This window comes from Opisthocomus hoazin, chromosome 10, assembly GCF_030867145.1.
Source record: "Opisthocomus hoazin isolate bOpiHoa1 chromosome 10, bOpiHoa1.hap1, whole genome shotgun sequence".
NCBI lineage: Eukaryota > Metazoa > Chordata > Aves > Opisthocomiformes > Opisthocomidae > Opisthocomus > Opisthocomus hoazin.
The window spans coordinates 8994999-9015633 of NC_134423.1; the positions used below are offsets into that span (position 1 = coordinate 8994999).

A 20635-nucleotide genomic window follows, 5' to 3' on the forward strand; every position below is an offset into this window, starting at 1 on the left:
CCCATTTTACACACAATCGCCAAAATGGAGATTCATGACTGATTGCGGGAGTTTGCATTACTGGGAAACAGCTGAATAATTAATCAGATGGTAATTTTTCAAAACTGCCCCCCCCGCCTGCAAATACTGTACTTGCATATTGTTTGTATAAAAATGCAGGGGGTATACCCAAGTGGTTTTTCCCAGAAGCAAGACTCCACAGGACATATTTTCCATAGCACTACTAGAAAGGACACAATTTGAAAGATACTTTGATGACTGTGAAATGCAGGCCCATTATAGCATGTAAAGACCTAGATTTTTTGAACAAAGAAAAGGCATGGGTTTTGGATACCAGGAGTCCTTTACCCTGTATGGATTAAAGACCCCAAAGCGCTTCGTTCTCATGTCCATGTTTTTTTTGAAACTGACTACCTCAACCACAAAAAGAGTCTGCGTATGTATTTATAACCTGTTATATCTCTCTCGCTATCTTAGCACAAGATGAATGAGTCACATTACTCTTTACAATTCTATGATAACTAACATTTCTTGTTTCTACCTTCCACATACAATGCAAACTAATTGCTAGAGAATCAGTGACACTTCCTAGGAAAAAGGAAGCTGCTGTGGGTATGCACGGTTTGGTCATTATAAGCATTATATTTTTAGCTCAAAAACCATGAAGATATTTCCCAGAAATATTTTAAAACATTTTCTTGCAGATGAATTTCCCTGTGTAGCTGTTCACATCAGTGTTAGTAGAAAACCAATTCTCGTCTGGATGATTCAGAATTTTCCTTTGGAAAAAAACACATGTATATTTTAGAGTTAATATTTTAGCAAATCTTCCAAATTAGCAGATGAAAATACCCTGTAACCAAGCATCCAAAGTGCAACGAAACTGTACCTGGAAGAAGGGTTCTAACACTCTTGTTCTTTATTTCCCTGAGGAATACTTCCTTTGAGAGAGTCTTTATGGTGGAAGATTTGGTACTAAACTCCTAAAGAGACTGTCCCCTTTAAAGTCACCTTCCCATAAAAGCTCCTGGATAAAAAGCTAATAAGCAGAGATGTGCTCAATCCTACAAACAGGCAGCTCCATGAGTAAGCTTCCCTATTACTTGTTCAAAGGCCCGGGAATCATCTCTCGAACGAAATGTTTCCACGTATCTTAAAACCCAGATCAGCAAACTGCTTTTCTTTGCTGGAAGAAAACGGAAAAACAACACGAGCTTGACTTTCCTGACTGGAAAAGCTTTTGTACTTGCTAGGATATTGCAATTTCCTTTTACATTAATTAACAGCTTGAGTGCTGAAGTGTGTAAATTTGGACCTACCCTAAAGTCTGACAGTGTATTTGATATGCTTAGATTTGTCCTATAATCAGACCTGTAACAAATTATTAAGACTAGACAAAACTCTACATACACACAAAGCATCTTGTGCCAGGCACGATGACATTTACTCCTCTCTTGCAAGAGCATTTTTTAAAATAAAAACAAACAAGAAAATGATTCAAAATCAGAACTGAACCTACTTTAACGACTACACAAGTGATTTCTCCAGTTAAATGAAGAAATCTTGCGAAAGCAAGCCTCATGCTTTTTAGGGAGGGGCAATATTTTACATTTTATAGCAAGTCAAACATGTGCTTTGTTGGCAGTGATGGAAGACTCTGCATTTCTTTCTGATGAGGAACTGTTTGGCTCTTAACTTTCTCCCTTGCCTGACATGCAGGCAAAAGACTTGGCAGTTCCAGCTACGCCCAGCTGCTGCTTCTTTGACCTGGAGGAAGTCTGGACAGCATGGCACACCCTCTTCTCTGTTACAGAGCAGGGAAGGACCGAGGATCACCGCCCTGGGAATACTACCAAGGTATTCCTCCAGAGTCGTAGTTCATACTCCCTGCATTCCTGACTGTTTCAGTATACTAGGCTTTTCCATGCAGCTGCATCTCTCCCCTGCTCCACCATGGTCTCCTACCAGCCAGTGGAAGTGGTGGATCCTAGCACTGATACCAGCAGATGGAAGCCTACCTGAGAGTCTGGTTAAGAGAAGCAGAGGACTCTGACATTGCCCTGCCCCTGAAATACCGCAACATTATTTCATAGAAATCATAGAAAGTTTTGGGTCAGAAGGGACCCCTAGAGGTCATCTAGTCCAACCCCCCCGCAGCGAGCAGGGACACCGCTAACTAGATCAGGTTGCTCAGAGCCCTGTCCAACCTGGTCTTGAATGTTTCCAGGGATGGGGCCTCCATTACCTCTCTGGGCAACCCGTTCCAGTGTTTCACCACCCTCATTGTAAAGAATTTCTTCCTTATATCCAGCCTAAACCTACCCTGTTTTAGTTTAAAACCATTACCCCTCATCCTGTCACTGCTGTCTCTACTAAAAAGATTGTCCCCATCTTTCCTGTAGGCTCCCTTTAAGTACTGAAAGGCTGCAATCAGGTCTCCCCGCAGCCTTCTCTTCTCCAGGCTGAACAAGCCCAATTCTCTCAGCCTGTCCTCATAGGAGAGGTGCTCCAGCCCTCGGATCATTTTTGTAGTCCTCCTTTGGACCCGCTCCAACAGTTCCATGTCCTTCTTGTGCTGAGGGCTCCAGAGCTGAACGCAGTACTCCAGGTGAGGTCTCACCAGAGCAGAGGGGCAGAATCACCTCTCTCGACCTGCTGGTTTCAGAAACTAGATTCTGTAGTTTCTAGGACTTTCTTTGATCCCAAATTAATACAAGATACATTAGCACTTAGTTCATAACCCACGAGAAAAATGTTCAAACCATCCCTATTCAGCTGTCTGAAGAGCTGAAAGGAAGAAGAAATGTGCAACCCAACAATCCAGAAGAAATTCATGATTCAGAGCTTGGTCCCAAATCACTTCCATGGAAGTTGACACTTCATTCTCAGTGGCAGAAAAGTAGTAGAATTTGAAGTACTGATGAGTCAAGACAAAAAAGTGGACATTTTCAGTGATTAACCTAAACAACTCATGGCTACAAATCTAAAAAGCATATTCAAAGCATGCATTTACACAGCTCTAACTCTGTCAAGATTTCACCAGTGAGGTCTGAGAAATCCAACATCTCCTAAAACAGGTATCCTACAGTAAGGATATTAAAACATTGGTCTTGAGACACAATACCTTTTTGTTTGTTTGTTTGCTTTTTGCATGCCAGCATTCTGTCTTACAAGCAGAATCAGAGCCACAGCCTATGTTCCTCACCTTTGGTCTTGATGGCTGTTTCCAGGGCTGCAGCATCCCGGTCAGCATCAAAATTTGAGTAGGCCTTAACTGTGGCATATGCACTTGGTGGGAGAGAATGCTAGAAGAAAAAGAAGAAAAACAACCTCAAAGTTAAATCACGTACTCATGTCCTCGCTGCAGTTAATAAAATGCACGCCTCTCGGTTAACGGGTATTTAACAAGAACTACCATCGGGTACCTTTGAAAATGGAATTCTGCTAAAAGCCACTGAACTCTGTTCTCATCATGTGTATTGTCCAGAAATCCACTCATAACCATGCTTATTGTAACAAAGAATACATACAAATAGATATTACATATTGTTGCAGCAAAAACCTAACACATTCCAAGTCTACTCACTAAATCTCAGTCTTCTAAAATACGGAGTTTTCTGGCTAGATCTGAAGGAAATTGACTACAGAAAGCTAATTCAAAGAAAGTTTAAGTATCTGCCATGAAAGCCTGAGGTATTTTAGATTTGAAGCCAATATTTTACTTTGGATTACAGGCTACAATTAAAAAAAAAGTAGAGGGAAGTGGAAGATTAACAATGAGTAAGTCGGAACAAGTTTTGTGCCCTATCTCACAGACTTCAAATGTAATACCAAAAAAGTCTTTTTAAGCTGATAGTTCTAAAAAGCAGAATTTACAATCTCCTTTTGTAACTCTGTGCCTGCAGATACTTGGTTTAAGCAGCACGAGGCTAACAAAACCAAACGACATTTCAAACTACCTCTGCTAAGAATAAGAGGACTTGCAGCTAAGTTCACTTAGTCAACTTCGTAAACTTAGTTTCAACATTTTAGATGTTGCCAGATTTTATCAGCTATTTATTACTGTCCTCTCCTGAGGATTACAGCTTCAAACAGGAGGTCATCGGAATAGAGACTCAACTCCTCTCAGCTGCTTCAGTGTAAGCTAACAGTTTAGCTTTTATCACCTCCCATGGGCAAGTTAAACTAAACCACATATTTTCATATAAATAGCTGAGAAATATTCACCAATCCCACTCTTCTGAGTTCTGTTTAGAGACCTAAACCTCTGGCAGAAAAGCGCAGTGACTCACACCTGAAATTGCCATTGCTGTTAAGTGAATGAACAACTAAGCTTTCTTGGTAAAGATCCCCGAAACTTTTATTGCAGTCCCTAACTCCAACAGAAGTACAGGTTTGTAAACAGGACTGAGCTATCTTATTATCCCTGGAGCATCTTTTTACATGCAAATTGTCAAAAGGAGGGCAAATTTTAACTAAAATTTCCACGGTTTTGGACTACATTTGACTCTATCCTGTAGTGGTCACACTGTCCTGAACAGATTCCTCTGGCAGCAACCACTGTGCCTTCTGGAGACAGTCTGTGTTACACTGCAGAGATGACAAGTCAAAAACGCACCAATAAACTGAACCATTCTTTCGTCTCTTACCCAGTTTGGCCCACAGCCACACCGCAAAATACAGCCTTTCCTGTTAGCAGATCAAACTGCTAACAGAAACAGTAAATGGAGGTGTGCAATGCAGCCTCAGAGAAATCTGCGTGCCTGAAAGATTCTTAAACTGAAGCCCATTAGTACACACAATCATGTGGCCGTTCTATCTAATCAACCAGCACTGCTGAATAACCTGAAGAACAGTCACCTGGTGAACAGCAGAGTTGGGTACTTCTCCTTCCACCCAGCTCTAAGAATTTTCAGAGTCATTTGGACAGAGTATTTTACTGCAAGATGATATCGTACACTGAGAAAATACATGGCTTATTTGCAATTTGGGAGCCATCTTTTCCTCTGTATGCAACAAGTTGGATTCAGATCCCCTGACACTGGTCAAAAGACCCAGAAGTGCCATGTACATATGTACACCCAGGGAAGACCGAAACCTTCTGCTGGCTACTCTACCAGTAAATGGACCTTCTTCAAATTCAGGATCCACAAAAATTATGCTTTACTCTCTTAGGTGACTGTCTTGAGTACTTCAATGGAGCAGACAAAGGTCTTAAAACAGGGTGATTATTCTGACGGTGAAAAACAGCCACTTAAATTCCAGACTGTATGGTCTCAAATTACTCTGGTATACTACTGTACCACAGTACTGGTACTGTATGTTTTCACACAAGAGTTTTTACAACTGACTTTCCACTTGGTTCAATACAAAATTTTGCAGAATGTGGCAGTAAATGTCCAGCTAGTGGGTAACTGCACAAGCAGTCTGGGCCAGACTAAAGCAGAGAAAGATTTTTTTTCTCCCCACATGTGTACTGTGCTTCAGAGCTCCTCCAACTGGCTTACTTCCTCCAAGCCTGATGAATTCAATCCTATGGGGAAGCACAGAACACGAGGGAGAAGCATGTATCACCAACAGGAAAGCTGAAGAGGCTTAATTTCTTCTAAAAAAACAGGACCCTTTCAAGATATCTACATCTCTATTCCCTGTCCTCAAAAAAAATCATCAGTCCTGTTTAAAAACTGAGTAACTTGACATCATCTGGCAAGTAACCTATAAAGTCTCGACTAAAATATAGGTTTCCAATTCTCAGGGCAAAGATGGAGCACATGATGAAGCATGACAGCAAGATCTTTGTTACAGAATCTTTCTGTACTCTCTTGTGGATAGATGCAGAATCTGCAAGCATAGATTAACTTCAGTTCAACTCCCTCCTTTCCTTAAAGGAAGAAAATAATCCCAGGCTGAAGCAAGCACACCAGTTTCTTCATACCACCGATGCAGAACATCCAAATTCCTTATTGCTCAAGACAGCACTTGGGTTCAGTTGTGACCATTCTACACCCTCAGGGTCAAAAACGTTGTGTTGTTTTTTTTTTTTTTTTTTACTGCGTTTAACATCAGTTAACTCGCTGAATCATTGCTTATGGGAACTGGGCAAATCCTTTACGCAAACTGGCTACTCAACAATTCTGGCTTCCAGTTTAGGATCTACAGAACAAACCAGCTGCCTGATACTTCTTACACTCTGTTGCAAGATCTCTGATGAAAATGCTGGCACAGAACAGTATTCCAATGCGACTTTTGCAACTACTCACAAGCATCATGGAAGAAACATTTCTGCCGTTGAGAACAGACTGCTCAAATACTATTCCAAAAGTAATTCTCCGTTGAAACAAACGGGGCCAAGAAATCTAGAAAAGCTGCCTGCCTTTGCAGTACACAATCAGCTTTGACACTTACCTACAGTGCACTAGCCACTCTCTGCAACGGTTCTTTCACAAAGATCATATGGTATAATTTCTTTTGCAACAAGCAGCAAAAACAGGCAAAAAGTTTGCTTTTACCAAGCTCAGATCTGGAGTAACCGGCTATTAAATTTAAAAGTATAGCAAGTTCGTAAGCAACTTGTTGAAATAATGCATGGATAGGATTCACTTCCTCTTCAGTGACAATCACAGAACCACAAATTCATGGCATGATATCCTGACACTGCACTGGTAACCCTACCATCTGATGTTGCAATGCACAAAATCAAACAAGAATGTGGCTTTCCGGTATTTCAATAAAACTATCCAGCAAGTGCAGATGTGGTGGAAAATACCCAATCAAACCCAAGATTCTTTATGCTTTTCAAAACAGAAAATGAGAAGTTTGAAAAAATAAGTTTTTTCAAGAGGTAATTTGGTTTTGGTGACAACCATTACAAGAATGTAATGTTTTATCCCCAATGTTTTACTTCCCATTAAGTAATGGTGTCCATTTTTAATTGGGGAAAAAAAAAAAAAGGAAAAAGAAAACGAAACTCAGAAGGTATCAGCAAAACCAAACACATTTCCATCTTCTCTTATCATACTTAACCCACTTGTTCCTTTGGAAGAAAGGGAGACTGCAGGTGCAGGCCAGCCATTCAGTTTATGCTGTGATCTCCTTCATGTGGCCCAGCACATGAATACTGCTCATGCTGCCGGCCAGTTAGAAGAACTGTCATTAAATCTAGTCACCTCACAACTGTCCTACAGTTTACAGCTGCTTTGTGGCTGAAAACTGATCACTGCTGACTAGGGTTTTAATGAACGTAGGTTTAAGTAGAAGAGATACGTGGAGTCTTGTAAACTGTACAGCTCAGTACAATGGCTGGTACAGCGTCCTGTAAAGAAACAAGATGTGGCATTTCAGCAAAACAAACTTTTCTTGTTTAGATGATAATACTTACATCTCCTTCAAGGCTGAGCTTGCTTAAAATTTCATGGACAGTAGTCATCTTGAAAGAATGCTGGAGGAAGAGGGAAAAAAAAAAGTAGACAAATATATTTACAATTACATCAATGTGTTATATAGTCTTGAAACACTGCAGCACTGAAAGTGACACAGTCCAACAAATCTGCTAATCCCAAGCAAGAAAGCAGATTTAAGAGTTTTGAAGCCACACCATTATTAATAATGCAACAGTGAGAGCTCTTCATCCTATCATACAACAAAAATATATCTTTAGTCCTTAAAAAAAACATTTCTTCTGCATTCTAAATACTTAAACATAGGAACTGGAGAATCTCTACCTCAGAAACAGGATCATCTAAGTCTACAACTCAGTACCTGGAAACTTCTGCAGAAACATTATAGCCTGGTCCACCTCACAGCCAAAAAGCAACAACTAGAAGCATTTAAATCACATGCTCAATTCCTCAAGAAATCACGGAATACATTGAAACTACTTCTATTCATGCAGACGTTTTATAAAATCATAATGCTGTTCCATCTTTAATCCTGGACACAGGCCACAAAACGCCTCTAACATCATACGGTTTTGTATCGGCTGCCCAGGAATACATCACAGCAGCAGCTACGAACACCGGTTAGTAACATGACTGTCAGACACTAGGTAACAAGGGCTCTCTTGAAGTGACAGCAGCACAAGCAAGAGCCATCGAGGCAAGATAATCAGTGTCACTGTTCCACTGCCAGAGCCTGCATAGCCCCTCGCTAACATACATAAAGAAAAACAGAGAAAACCCCAGCCCTGAGACAGATTGCACGCACTGCAGAAATGAACATCAGTGTGACGTGCTTACGTTACAACGTCCTGCCTTTTTTTACAACTCTGTTATCTGGTCAGAGAAGTGCGCCAGAGCTGTACTACTGTTTTACTGGAAGGGTCTCTCAACTAAGGAGGAAAGTTTTTCCAAAGCTTATAAGCCAGAGGCAATATTTAAGAGGCTGGATGCATTCCTAAAACTCTGCTTTCAAATTCCTCTACTGAAAGGACAGACACTGCCACTCACATTACCTTCCAGTCATCCAGGCTGGCACCTGCAACCATTATTTTGCCTGTTGAAACTAAAGCTTGTTTCTCAGGACCTCTACAATGAAGCTGCAGAGAGCGTTACCAACAACAGGGAAAAGAGCTGGCTTGATGAGAGAGAGGTAGGAGAGAAAGCAGAGCAACACCTCAAGACCAGCAACGCTCCACTGATAACTGAGCCTGCAACCAAAGCTACACTATCTCCAGCCTCGCCGGGTGCCGCCCCGTCACTTCCACACTGTCACTGGTCCCCCCAGACACTGGGCCCTCCGAGCCAACTCCCAGCTGTTGCGCAGCCAGTCCTGGGTATGCCCTTTCAACCGGTTTTCAGACTCTTTCTCTGTTCACCACCAATCACTCTTCTTGCAGTATTGGCACTTTCTCAGGCAAGCAGTACTAGCCGTCCAGGCAAAATTCCACAAACCAAACTCCTCTCCACTCAGTATCAATCCAATCAAATCCAATTGAACCAAGAGCTCAGAGAACCAGCAAGGAGTTTGAAATAGTTTCTTAATAATGGAGATCTGGTTAAAACTCTAGAACAAGTGTTTTATTTTTTGTTTTAGCTCCTGCAAACCTCCCGTACATCAAGAGAAAAGCAGAGAAATCCTTATTTTTAGCAGATATAGCAAGTATTACAAGAATAAAATGCAGAAACCCAATTACATAGCTTTTGTAGTGTAACTGTTGTAATCACATCTTTCCTCATTTAGAATACAGAAAGAAAACCTTTCATCTTCTGAAGCAACCTAGGTATAAATAACAAAAGCAACTCCATTTCAAAGAAAAATTAGCATCCCAGGGGAGGAAAATTAAGACAGAGGATGAAAAATCACAGTCATGCATCAATTTATTTGAGAATAAATCTTTTTCACCGCAAAAATCCAACGCAGCCCTTTCAAGATGGGCCGCAGAATTGTAATAAGCTGCTGCCTGCTATTGACACTATTAACCATGCTAGTGCGAGGGGAGTGATATATTACTGAGTGATGAAATTCTTAATGTTTAATCTTAACAAAATCAAGTGCCTAACAATGAGACCTTTGTACTCCAACAGTATTACTACCAATACCAAAGATGAGCAACTGAAGTCCTTTAGTCTTGCTTGTTACAAAGAACCAAAAACACCAGCGAAAGCTGAAGCAAAGCAACTGCAGTATAATCTTTCACAAAACAATCACTGAACAGCTTTTTGCAAGACTCCTGTTTCTAAATCAATTAAAAACCACATTGAATCAGGCTCGTTGGAACAAAAAACTTGAACCGAGTCCAGGAACAGAACGAACACACCCGCACGTAGAGCTGGAACTGGGAGGTTCCCATCTTCGGGACACAACAACGCTATAGCAAGCGACCACCCATCAGCAGCAAGCTAGCAGAAGAGAAAAAATGGGAAGTCTGGAAGAACCTTTGCAGAAAAAGTTCTTTACTCAGAGAACAAATGCATCTCTTGTCACACCCTGCTTTGCAAGACACTCATATTTGAGAACAGACTCTCACTGTTCTCCGGTGGACTGATTTTATCTGATGCAGTTTTGACAAGTTGTGGGTGGGTTTGAATAAGCAAATAGAAAATACTTGCGCTAACTTGTTCTTCCTTACACTGGAAAAGAACCAGCTTCTACCTTCCAGCTGTAAACTAATACTTCAATACCTTAAGGCAAGTTTCCACAACTGGTTTTCTTCCTAAATCCACATCAGATAATCCTGACTTACAATTTTAGTCTACTAAAAGAGATAGCGTCTGTTTTAACCTCGACCCCCACAATAATCACTGGTTTGCAAATCTGTTCTATTATTCGGCCCAGTCTATACTCAGAATTTTATCTCCGTAACTGTTTGGTGACAGAAGAGTGTGTGTTTAAAAGCAGCTCCCCATCTCAATTCCCAGGGGCAGCTCACATACATTAGAGCAGAAAAAGACCCATGTGATCCATGGAAAAAAGTGTCAGGTGTGCACAAACAACTACATTGCTCAACAAGCAGAGTTAGCATTTTAAGAAGCCCTTATTACACTCTGATAGACAGAGACTGAGCAAAGGGTGTTCCCAGACATCTGAGCCAAGGACACGGCATCCCCAGAATGAGAAAATGGAAACTCTTTCACTTGGACCATGTTTGTGTCGGGTCTCCAAAAACCAGGGCAAGGCCTAGCAACAGAGGAGATGAAGGAGAGCAAGGAAGATAGCAGTATCTGCTGTAAATAAGGACTCAAAATAATTAATTTATATACAGTGCTAACCACAAGTACAAATGAGCCAGGGTCTACCTCCCCAAATCACCCGATAAACTTCAGAACATCATCTACAGCCACCAGCTGGAGAAAAAAATAGCTTTAAAGAAAAGGATTTCAAAACCCATCAAACCACACTACCACAAATATACTTCAACCATTCTCTTCCACAGGCACCGCTAGTAACACAGGAGATGTTCCATGCCAGGAAGACACTACGCACGTACAAAGTTACGGACTTTTATTTCTTCAAACTCCAGTGACTCTCACTTCCGAGACTTGACAGGAAAACCTGTTTTTTTGGTTTTTTTCAGTCAAGGCAAAGCATTCCACACATCAGCTAGCAGGAACTACGCTCACTCAGGCTGCTGACCACCCTGGCTCCACCAACACCAGGCACGCAGGGACTGGATCGCCGACAGGCTCAGAGGCTCCGGGAGAGTCTCTGACTGCTGACCCGCGGTGTTAGAGGCCGCGCACCTCCCCGCAGGGACAGCATTTGACCGCGCACGCTAAACGCAACTACAGCTGCCGTGCGCAAGAACACCGCTCGCTTCCGCACGACTGTCCTGGCACCGCTTCGCGCCTCTCCCAGCTGCAACGCACGGCAGCGCCCTTTGCCCTGCCCCCGCCCTCCGGGGGAGGAGGAGGAGGCAGCAGCAGTACCCGAGCCGACTCATCGTCCCAAAGGCAGCGGCAACATCGCGCCAACCCCGCTCACGGCCGGGCAGGGCGGCCACGCCCACGCGGGGCTCCGAGACCAAGGAATCGCGCGGGGCCCCCGCCACAACGCGGGCGGAGCGCGTCCTGCGCGGGGCTTCGCCTCGGCCCACGCCCGGCCGGCAGCGGCAGCGCAGCCGCGCCCCGCGGGAGCGGGCAGAGCGGGGGCGGCTAGGGAGGCGCTCCGGGGCCCCGCCGCGCCTGCGGGAGCGGCCCGGCCCAGCCCCACCGCCGGGCGAACACCGCCTTCCGCGGCCGCGCTGCGGAGCCCCGAGCGCCCTCTCCGCGCCACCGCTGCCTCAGCCGAGCCCCCGCGCCCCTCAGCGAGCAGCGGCGGCGGCTCCGTGCCCACGTCCGACGGGGCCCGGCCCCGGCTGCTCTTTCCCGGGCGCGGCCGCCACGCCCAGCGCCGGTGCTGGGCGCGCGCAGCCGGCCGGGGCAGCCTCGCCCCCGGAGGCCGGCGCGAAGCCGAGCGCAGACCGGTAACGGACGGGCGATGCCCAAGGATGAGCAGAGCACCGCCGGCCGCCGCCCCGCTCCGCTCCCCCGCCCGGGAAGCGGCTACCGCGGCCCAACACCCGCCCGCAGCCCCGGCCCGGCCCCGCGGAGGCTCCGCGCCGGCGGGGCCCGGGCGCCCGGCGAGGGCTCACCTGGCCGGGGCGGGCAGGGCGTCTCTGGCGACGGCTCCGGCGGCGTTTAGGGCTGCAGCGGCCCGGGCGGGGTTTTGTAGGGCCGGGCGGGCCCCGCCCGCCCCCGCGCCCCCTCCCCGGCCCCCGCGGCGCGGCGCTGACTCACCCGGCCGCGCCCGCCCGCCGCAGCAGGAAGGGGCGAGGGACGGGGGCCGGCGGAGGCAGCGCACACGCGGCCGTCCCTCGCCACCCGCGGCCGTCCCTCGCCACCCGCGTCCCGCAGGGCTCGGTCCTCCTGCCCGGGGGTTGCGGAGGAGGCGCCGGGTCGGGGCTCAGCCCTCGCCCCCCAGCCCCGCTGCCCACGGCACGCCGCGGGGCCTGCCCGCCCCGCAGGCACTTCACTCTCAAACTGAATTACTTCAGAAAGAAGCACAGGCAGTTGTTCCTGTCATGCAAGGGTGTTTTTTTTACCCCCCTCCAGGTGAATACTTTCCAGTCTGCAAAGAGTTATTTGCCTCTGCCACCACGGTTTTTTCACAGGCATAGACAGAGATATCTTCTGGCAGACAAAAAGGGTGGAAAAGTTTTAGGCTCGGCCAGTTGTGTAGAAACAGCATTGGCAAAAATAGGCAAGCATAAGAAACACACACGAACGTGGGCTGAGAGACAAAGTAACTGTTGGGATGACACTAGATCAGAGACACAAAAAGGGAAAAATATTAAGAAATACTGCACTAGACTTTGAACATGGAGGTAACAGAGCGGACAGGTCAACTGGTCATTGCAGAAGGTGAAAATAACATTAATAGCCCTTTTCTGAATGAGGAAAAGTGACATGAAGGGGACAGCCATAGGAAAAGGTGTTTCATGGAAGAGCAGCTTGTCAGAGAAGAACATCAGCACTGATATTGCATTAGTTTGACACATTAGCTTTCGTTTTGGCAAGGCCCCTGGGGTTATTTCTCTGTGTATTAAGAAATCTGTCTTTGAAAATCAGTTCCTGGGTATCCCACTTCAGCCAGTGTCCGTCACTAACAGTTAAATAGATAATTTCCCTCTGCTTTTCAGGTTTCTTATAAAAAATATCACTGGTGATTTGGAAAGGCGATTCACAGACTAAAAATACTTACAGTCCCAGTAAGTAACAGCCATTCTGTACTGCAGTGCTCATCAGGGACTTTAAACAGGGATAAGCAGCTGAGCAGAAGCCAGACAGCCAATCTGCCCACTAATGGATGCGCAGTCCCTCAGGGATAGTTTTTTTACCCCATCTCTTGTCAAACATTCCTAAAGCAAAAGCAGAAAAGCATAACCACAACACCCTCGGCTGAAAAAAGTGTTTTCATATGTAATGTCTTGCCAACATGCATCATACATGTTGCATTCTTGTATAAAATATTCTGAGCCACATATTAATTCAGAAATTCACACATTAATTCTCTTAACTGACAGTCCATTCACCTTTCAGTCCTCTACTGCAGCCTGTTCCAATGACAATACTATTCCCATTTCATTAGAAAATTGTTCTCTTTTTAGTAACTCCATACTTCTTAAAATTTGAAGTAGTTCATATACCACCATTAATTTTGGTTAACTAGATCTTCATGCGAAGAGTCTGGAAAAGCTTTGATGTCAAGTGAACTATTATCACTATAGCCACTTTAACTGCAGCATAAAATGACTTTTTTAGCAATTTCAACAGCTTCAGAAAGGGAAAAGAGATGTTGTCTCTAATATCCAATTTCATTGGCAGTTATTCAATCTCAGAATCACATATTCACCTCAGTTTAAAAAAAGCAGTCTCTCTGAACTTACACAAGCTTCAGGGACGGTTGAACTGATCCCAAAAGAAAAAAGATTCACAGTAGGAAAAAAAAGAGCAACCATATTCCGAGTCATGAAGATACAAACATGATGTTCAAACATATTAAGAATTCCCTCAACTGCCCTCCGCTTATGTAGGTCAACTGACCTCCAAGGCACTTGTACCAGCTGGGCAATCTAAGCAGTATGAACACCAGAAAACACATTAACAGCTTTGGTAGAACCATCCCCTAACACGAAGGCCTGGTGGTCCAGCCCATGGAAATATGATATATTCTTCATACCTGTAAGAAAATACTCTGCAAAACCAGCAAGTTGAAAGCGGCAGCAGTCAGACTGTGCAAACAGGAGAGACTTCCATTATCTGCCAAAGAGGGAAAGGAAATTAATTCAACGGGATAACAGCAGCCAAGTGCCTGAATCACTTTTTAAAATGAGACATAAGCTTGTAAGTCACATGGGTTATTTCTGAAGATTCACCCAAAGCCCGGAGGGTTTGTACAGCACCTGTCACAAGGGGTTGTGGTCCCTGACCACTGCTCCAGAGCACTACAACAAAGTAACTACTGTCAGCGTTAGGCTGGATAAAAGGCTGGGACAAGGACTGCACTCACCTTAAGCCCAGTGTCTCTCTGTGCCTGCCTCACAGATGATTTACTGAAAGCAACACGCTGCAACTAGCCTGCAAGTAAGACAGTGCCAAGAAAGGTTTTCAATTTGTTTTCACATTGCTTAGTCCCCACACCCCCCTTAAAATATCTGCATAGAAGGTCATATTTCAAATAACTGGCAACTACTTCAGCTGCAGTCACCTATTTGTGATCTCCTGCTTGCTGCATGCTAACCACAGAAATCAGAGAGCACACTTCTGTTGACTGGAGCTCCCCAGGGTCCTCTGGATGGAAAAACAAGTGTAATTGTGCTAACTTCTCATTCTTCCCTTCTGACAACTCGCTGTCACTGTGGTTCATCCTATACTCTGCAGACACGCTGTAGGTCCATTTTACCCATCCTCTCAAACTCAGTGACACTACTATTGCTAACTCTCCTGTTGTTTTGTTACTGCTTAATATCGCTTGATACTACTTGTATCTTTTTCTCCTCTCTCTTTCAGTTCAATATACTGTTGTCTTCCACCTCACCAACAGCTTGGATTTTTCTTGTCATTATCTTCTTCCTATGCCATACTACTGGAGACTTCATATGCTTAATATGAATATTCATTTTAACTTACCCTCTGACCCAAACTTTATCTTTGCAATAACATTAATGCATATGGGGTCAGCCCAGCTCTCAATAGATTTTTCTCTCACTTCTGTTCCTGATTGATTGCCTCCTTCATCTAGACAGATCTTGCTCACACTCTTTCCAGATGCTGTCTACAAAGAATCAAAGACACATTAATGCTGGAATTAGGAAGGCCACAATTCTGTCAGTATGTATTGCCTACTTAAACTTTTTTCTTCAATACAAAAAAAAAAAAAAAAGAGAAGGATCAGCACAAAGGACTTTGTGGTTTAGGTGTGGCTCAGCCTGTATCTAGTGTTGCTTCCCTGAATGTGTTATGCTGCAAGAGCATAACATAAATTCCATTCTGATTAACATACAGATCAAGCAGACCTCTGGGTGTTATTTCTGCACCTTGATTATTTGGTCTAATTTGGGAATTGCCATGATACAAATACATGTAGATTTGTTACCAGCACTTAGAGTAATCACAGGTTACAGAGAAAGTAAAGTATAACTTAAAAGCTATGCTAGCTGCGTTCCCACAATAACAACTTGGCAAGTTCTTCTGTCTATGGCTACAGAAGAAAGGAAGAAAGACCCTTGAAAGCACACCTAGGCTGCATTAGTAAAACTCTACACACTGGGAGTGCTTAACTTGTTTTGGGTTATTTTATGGGGGGGAAAGAGGGCAGTGCAATATTTTTTGTTAACATCCATAATGATTTACTCTAACAGAACTGTCATTCCAAGGTAGGTTTTTGACAGTTCTGTAAGATTTTGACATATCTTTTATCTAATCATATCAGAGAATCATAGAATGGTTTGGGTTGGAAGGGACCTTATTGATCACCTCACTCCAACCCCCCTGCTGTGGGCAGGGACACCTTCCCCCAGCCCAGGGTGCTCAAAGCCCCGTCCAGCCTGGCTTTGAACTCTGCCAGGGAGGGGGCAGCCACAGCTCCTCTGGGCAGCCTGGGCCAGGGCCTCACCACCCCCAGAGTAAAGAATTTCTTATATCTGATCTAAATGTACCCTCTTTCAGTTTAAAGCCATTACTCCCTGGTCCTATCCCTACAGGCCCTTGTAAAAAGTCCCACTCCAGCTCTCTTGCAGGCCCCTTCAGGTGCTGGAAGGCCACTCTAAGGTCTCCCCGGAGCCTTCTCTTCTCCAGGCTGAACAGCCCCAGCTTTCCCATCCTCTCCTCCCAGCAGAGGGGTTCCAGCCCTTGGATCATTGCTGGGGCCTCCTCTGGCCCCGCTCCCACAGCTCCAGGTCTGTCCTGCACTGAGGGCTCCAGAGCTGGACACAGGACTCCTGGGGGGGTCTCAGCAGAGCAGGGCAGAGGGGCAGAATCCCCTCCCTTGCCCTGTGCCCACGCTGCTGGGGATGCAGCCCAGGGGACGGTTGGCCTGCTGGGCTGCCAGCGCACACTGCCAGGTCATGTTGAGTTTCTGGTCAACCAGCACCCCCAGGTCCTTCTCCTCAGGGCTGCCCTCAATCCATTCTCCACCCAGCCTGTGTTTGTGCTTGGGATTGCCTCGACCCAGGTGCAGGACCTTGCACTTGGCCTTGCTGAACTTCATGAGGTTGGCACAAGCCCACCTCTCAAGCCCATCCAGGTTCCTCTGGATGGCATCCCTTCTCTCCAGTGTGTCGACCCCACCACACAGCTTGGTGCTGTTGGCAAACTTGCTGAGGGTGCACTCAATGCCACTGTCCTTGTCACCAGCAAAGATGTTAAACAGCACCAGTCCCAACAGCAATACCCGAGGAATGCCACTCGTCACTGGTCTCCACTTGGTCATCAAGCTGTTGACTGCAATTCTTTGAGTGTGACCATCCAGCCAATTCCTTATCCACCGAGTGGTCCATCCATAAAACCCATGTCTCTGCAGTTTAGACAAGGATGTCGTGCAGGACAGTGTCAAATGCTTTGCTCAAGTCCAGGTAGATGATGTCATTTGCTCTTCCCTTATACACCAATGCAGTAACCCTGTTGTAGAAGGCCACCAAACTTGTCAGGCATGATGTGCCCTTAGTAAAGCCATGTTGGCTGCCACCAATCACCTCCTTATTTTCCATGTGCCTTAGCAGGGTTTCAAGGAGGATCTGCTCCATGATCTTGCCGGGCACAGAGGTGAGACTGACTGGCCTGTAGTTCTCCGGGTCTTCCTTTTTACCCTTTTTAAAAATATGGGTTATGTTTCCCCTTTTCCAATCAGTGGGAACTTCACCAGACTGCCATGACTTCTCAAATAAGATGGAGAGTGGCTTAGCAACCTCATCCGCCAGTTCCCTCAGGACCTGCGGACGCATCTCATCAGGTCCCACGAACCATCTTCAGGCTCCTTAAATGGTCTCAGACCTGATCTTCTCCTGTAGCGGAGTACTTCTCCTACAGGCATTCTTCATTCTCCCAGTCCCTGATTTTGCTGCCTGAAACTTGGACAGTGTGGTTGGAGCACTTGCTGGTACAGACTGAGGCAAAAAAGTTGTTGAGTACCTTAGCCTTCTCCATATCTCGGGTAACGAGGTCTCCTGTTTCTTTCCAGAGAGGGCCCACATTTTCCCTAGTCTTCCTTTTATCACTGACACACCTATTTGAAGCTTCTCTTGTTGCCTTTCACTTTCCTGGCCAGATTTAATTCTCTCAGGGCTTTAGCTTTCCTAACCTGATCCCTGTCTGCCTGGACAATTGCTTTCTATTCCTCCCAGGCTACCAGTCCTTGCTTCCACCCTCTGTAGGCTTCCTTTTTGTGCTTGTCTTTGTCCAGGTGCTCCTTGTTCATCCATGCAGGCCTCCTGGTGTTTTTGCCTGACTTCCTGTTTGTTGGCATGCATTGCTCCTGAGCTTGGAGGAGGTGATCCTTGGATATTAACCAGCTTTCTTGGGCCCCTCTTCCCTCCAGGGCTTTGTGCTATGGTACTCTACCCAGCAGGGCCATAAAGAGACTAAAGTCTGCTCTCCTGAAGTCCAGGATAGTGAGCTTGCTGTGCACCCTCCTCGCTGCCCTAAGGATCCTGAACTCCGCCATTTCATGGTCACTGCAGCCAAGGCTGCCCTCAAGCTTCACATTCCCCAACAACCCCTCCTTGCTGGGGAGAACAATGCCCAGCATAGCACATCTCCTCACAGGCTCCTCTATCACTTAGAGAAGGAAGTTATCATCAATGCACTCCAGGAATCTCCTGGATTGCTTATGCCTTGCTGTGTTGTCCTGCCAACAGATATTGGGGTGGCTGATGTCCCCCAGGAGGACCAGTGCTTGTGAACGTGAGGCTGCTCCTGTCTGCCTCATCTGCTTGGTCCTCCTGGTCGGGTGGCCTGTAGCAGACCCCCACTATAATGTCACCTGTCCCTGCCCTGCCTTTAATCTCTGGCAAGGCCCAGGCCTTGTCAGAGTCTCTCATGAGAGCTGCTGACTCCTTGTGGGTCTCTCCGCTGCCCTGGTGTTTCTCTGCCTCAGGAAAACCCCCTGTGCACCAAGATCTGCCACTCTGTTGTGGATTGGATCGGCTCCAGAGCAGCTCCCTGCGGCGACTCTCTGATACAGGGGTCAATAACACAATACCAGGGAACCAGACACCTTGTTAGGTGCTCCAGCTAACAACCTAAGCCCTCAGATCAATTCTGTGCTGTGCAGTCTCATTCCCACACTACATGCACATGCCTGCACAAATGTTATTCTCCACTCATAATTTCATTTACCTGAAATAAATCCTTTTAAAGAGCTAGAGTTATCTCTGGAATGATCTTGTGTGTTAGCCAGATCTCTAATACTTTGTTACATGTGTATTTTACAAGCGAAGCATTCTAATAGTTAAGGCAGGTGGCATTTGCTAGCTCACTCTGAGTACAGAGAGGTAGTATACTTATGAATAGGACATCCAGGCTAGAAACTGGACACCTGAACTGTATGCCTTGCAGTGCTCTGGTTTGCTCTGCAATCTCAGATGGTTGCCTTTTCACTGATCATTTCCTGTCTTTCAACTGTTAACTCTTCAGGGCAAAGACTAAATGTTGCGTCTGCAAAGAAAATGCTAAACAACATGAATGACTTCATCAACATACTGGAATATTTTACATTCATTAAATTGTTTCCAGTCTGTTTCATACAAAGTCTACATTGCATGAAAGCCGATGTAACCTTGCTTAAAGCATATATTTTAGCAATCATTTTAACTGATGAAGACATGTCAGGCTTTATGTTCTACTGTTACTTTCCATGCAGAATCTCAAAGTGCTTCACACATTACGTTAGAACCTGGCAGCAAATACTTTTCATAGCTAGTAAAACACCTACCTACCTCTCCCACCAGTTAGTTGGCTGCATCTTGCATGTGACTTCCAAAAGTCTTCTCTTATACCCAGATACTGTTTTATCACTGGATTTGTCTTCAGCTACTTCTTGACTCTGTATTTGCAACTTAATTTCTGCCTGCTGTTCAGTATCCCTCCTCTGCCACTTCCATGTATGTCTGACCATAACCTTGGTTTGAACTCTAATTTCTTTTCAATGATTTTCCTCATCACCAGTGTAAATAACATCATCATCCTCATCCTTTTATCTCACAGTCTCAGTGGATCCTTTCACTCTAAGCCTATGGGCACAAAGAGCTTGCCTCCACAAAAAAACAGATGCCTGGGTGACTTGGGATCCAAAGACAAGGGAGTAACAAAGCAAAATATTAGCTGAGACTACAGTTACAGGACTCAGGCGGAAAGAAAATCCTTTAACTATGCATAAAAGCTAATAATAAAGCAAGCTGTCTCAGGGCAGCCTCATTAAAGTCACTACCAATTGCCAAAACCCATAAAGTTTGAGTCATCATGGTGGAATCCCACTGCACTGACTGTCCACTGTTAACAGAAACCAGCATGGAATCATCTATGCTCTGTTGAGATGCTCAGAAGGAAGCAAGATCCTTTGTTACTCTCATCTAGCAGAAACAGGCAACAGCATGGGCCAGCAGCTTCAAAGGTGCAGTAGGCTTCTTTCCCTCATGTCTTGGTCCTGGCTATTGCATCTTCTTTCCTTCTGTTTGGCACGCTAACTAGAGTAAGTCAGAGCGGTACACATATTCAGGCGACACAGAGATTCAGTAAGGAATGTGCATCATGAACAAATGGTAAACCAGCAATTCCAATACATGTGTACTAAAGAACAGAAAAGTAACTCCTCAGGCATACATTCATCATAAGTATTAATACTGTCTGGAGTCCAATTTGATTTCTAAACTACAACATGAATCACTAGCATTTTGGCTTTTCAGGGTGCCCCACAGCAGTGTGTGACCAGGCAACGTTGCCTGGATACATACATAAACAGAAGTGAAACACACTTGCCAAATTCCTTGTACTGAAATTGCAGCATGCATAAACTCAGCATCTTTACACTGAATGAGAGAGTTGCAGGATATACAAACAAACGGTCACTATGTGTGTAACTGTGCTTCAGTGAATTGCCTCAGTCCCTCAGGGACCTCCTGATGCCCTGCTTGATAGCCAGCTACCTTTTTATGTGAAGATTATGC

The 20635-nt window shown here is 45.2% G+C and overlaps 1 protein-coding gene across 1 annotated transcript in view; it reads right to left on the bottom strand.

The window, feature by feature from the left end:
* ANXA2 (annexin A2) overlaps nucleotides 1–12150 on the bottom strand; it is a 29443-nt gene extending 17293 nt beyond the window's left edge. The window contains exons 1-3 of the mRNA XM_075432047.1: nucleotides 12068–12150; nucleotides 7379–7438; nucleotides 3206–3305 (exon numbers count right to left, since the gene is read on the bottom strand). Coding sequence (XP_075288162.1) covers nucleotides 3206–3305; nucleotides 7379–7426 — 148 coding nt within the window. The 5' untranslated portion in view covers nucleotides 7427–7438; nucleotides 12068–12150. The remainder of the gene's footprint in view (nucleotides 1–3205; nucleotides 3306–7378; nucleotides 7439–12067) is intronic.
* Between the last annotated feature and the right edge of the window lie 8485 nt (nucleotides 12151–20635).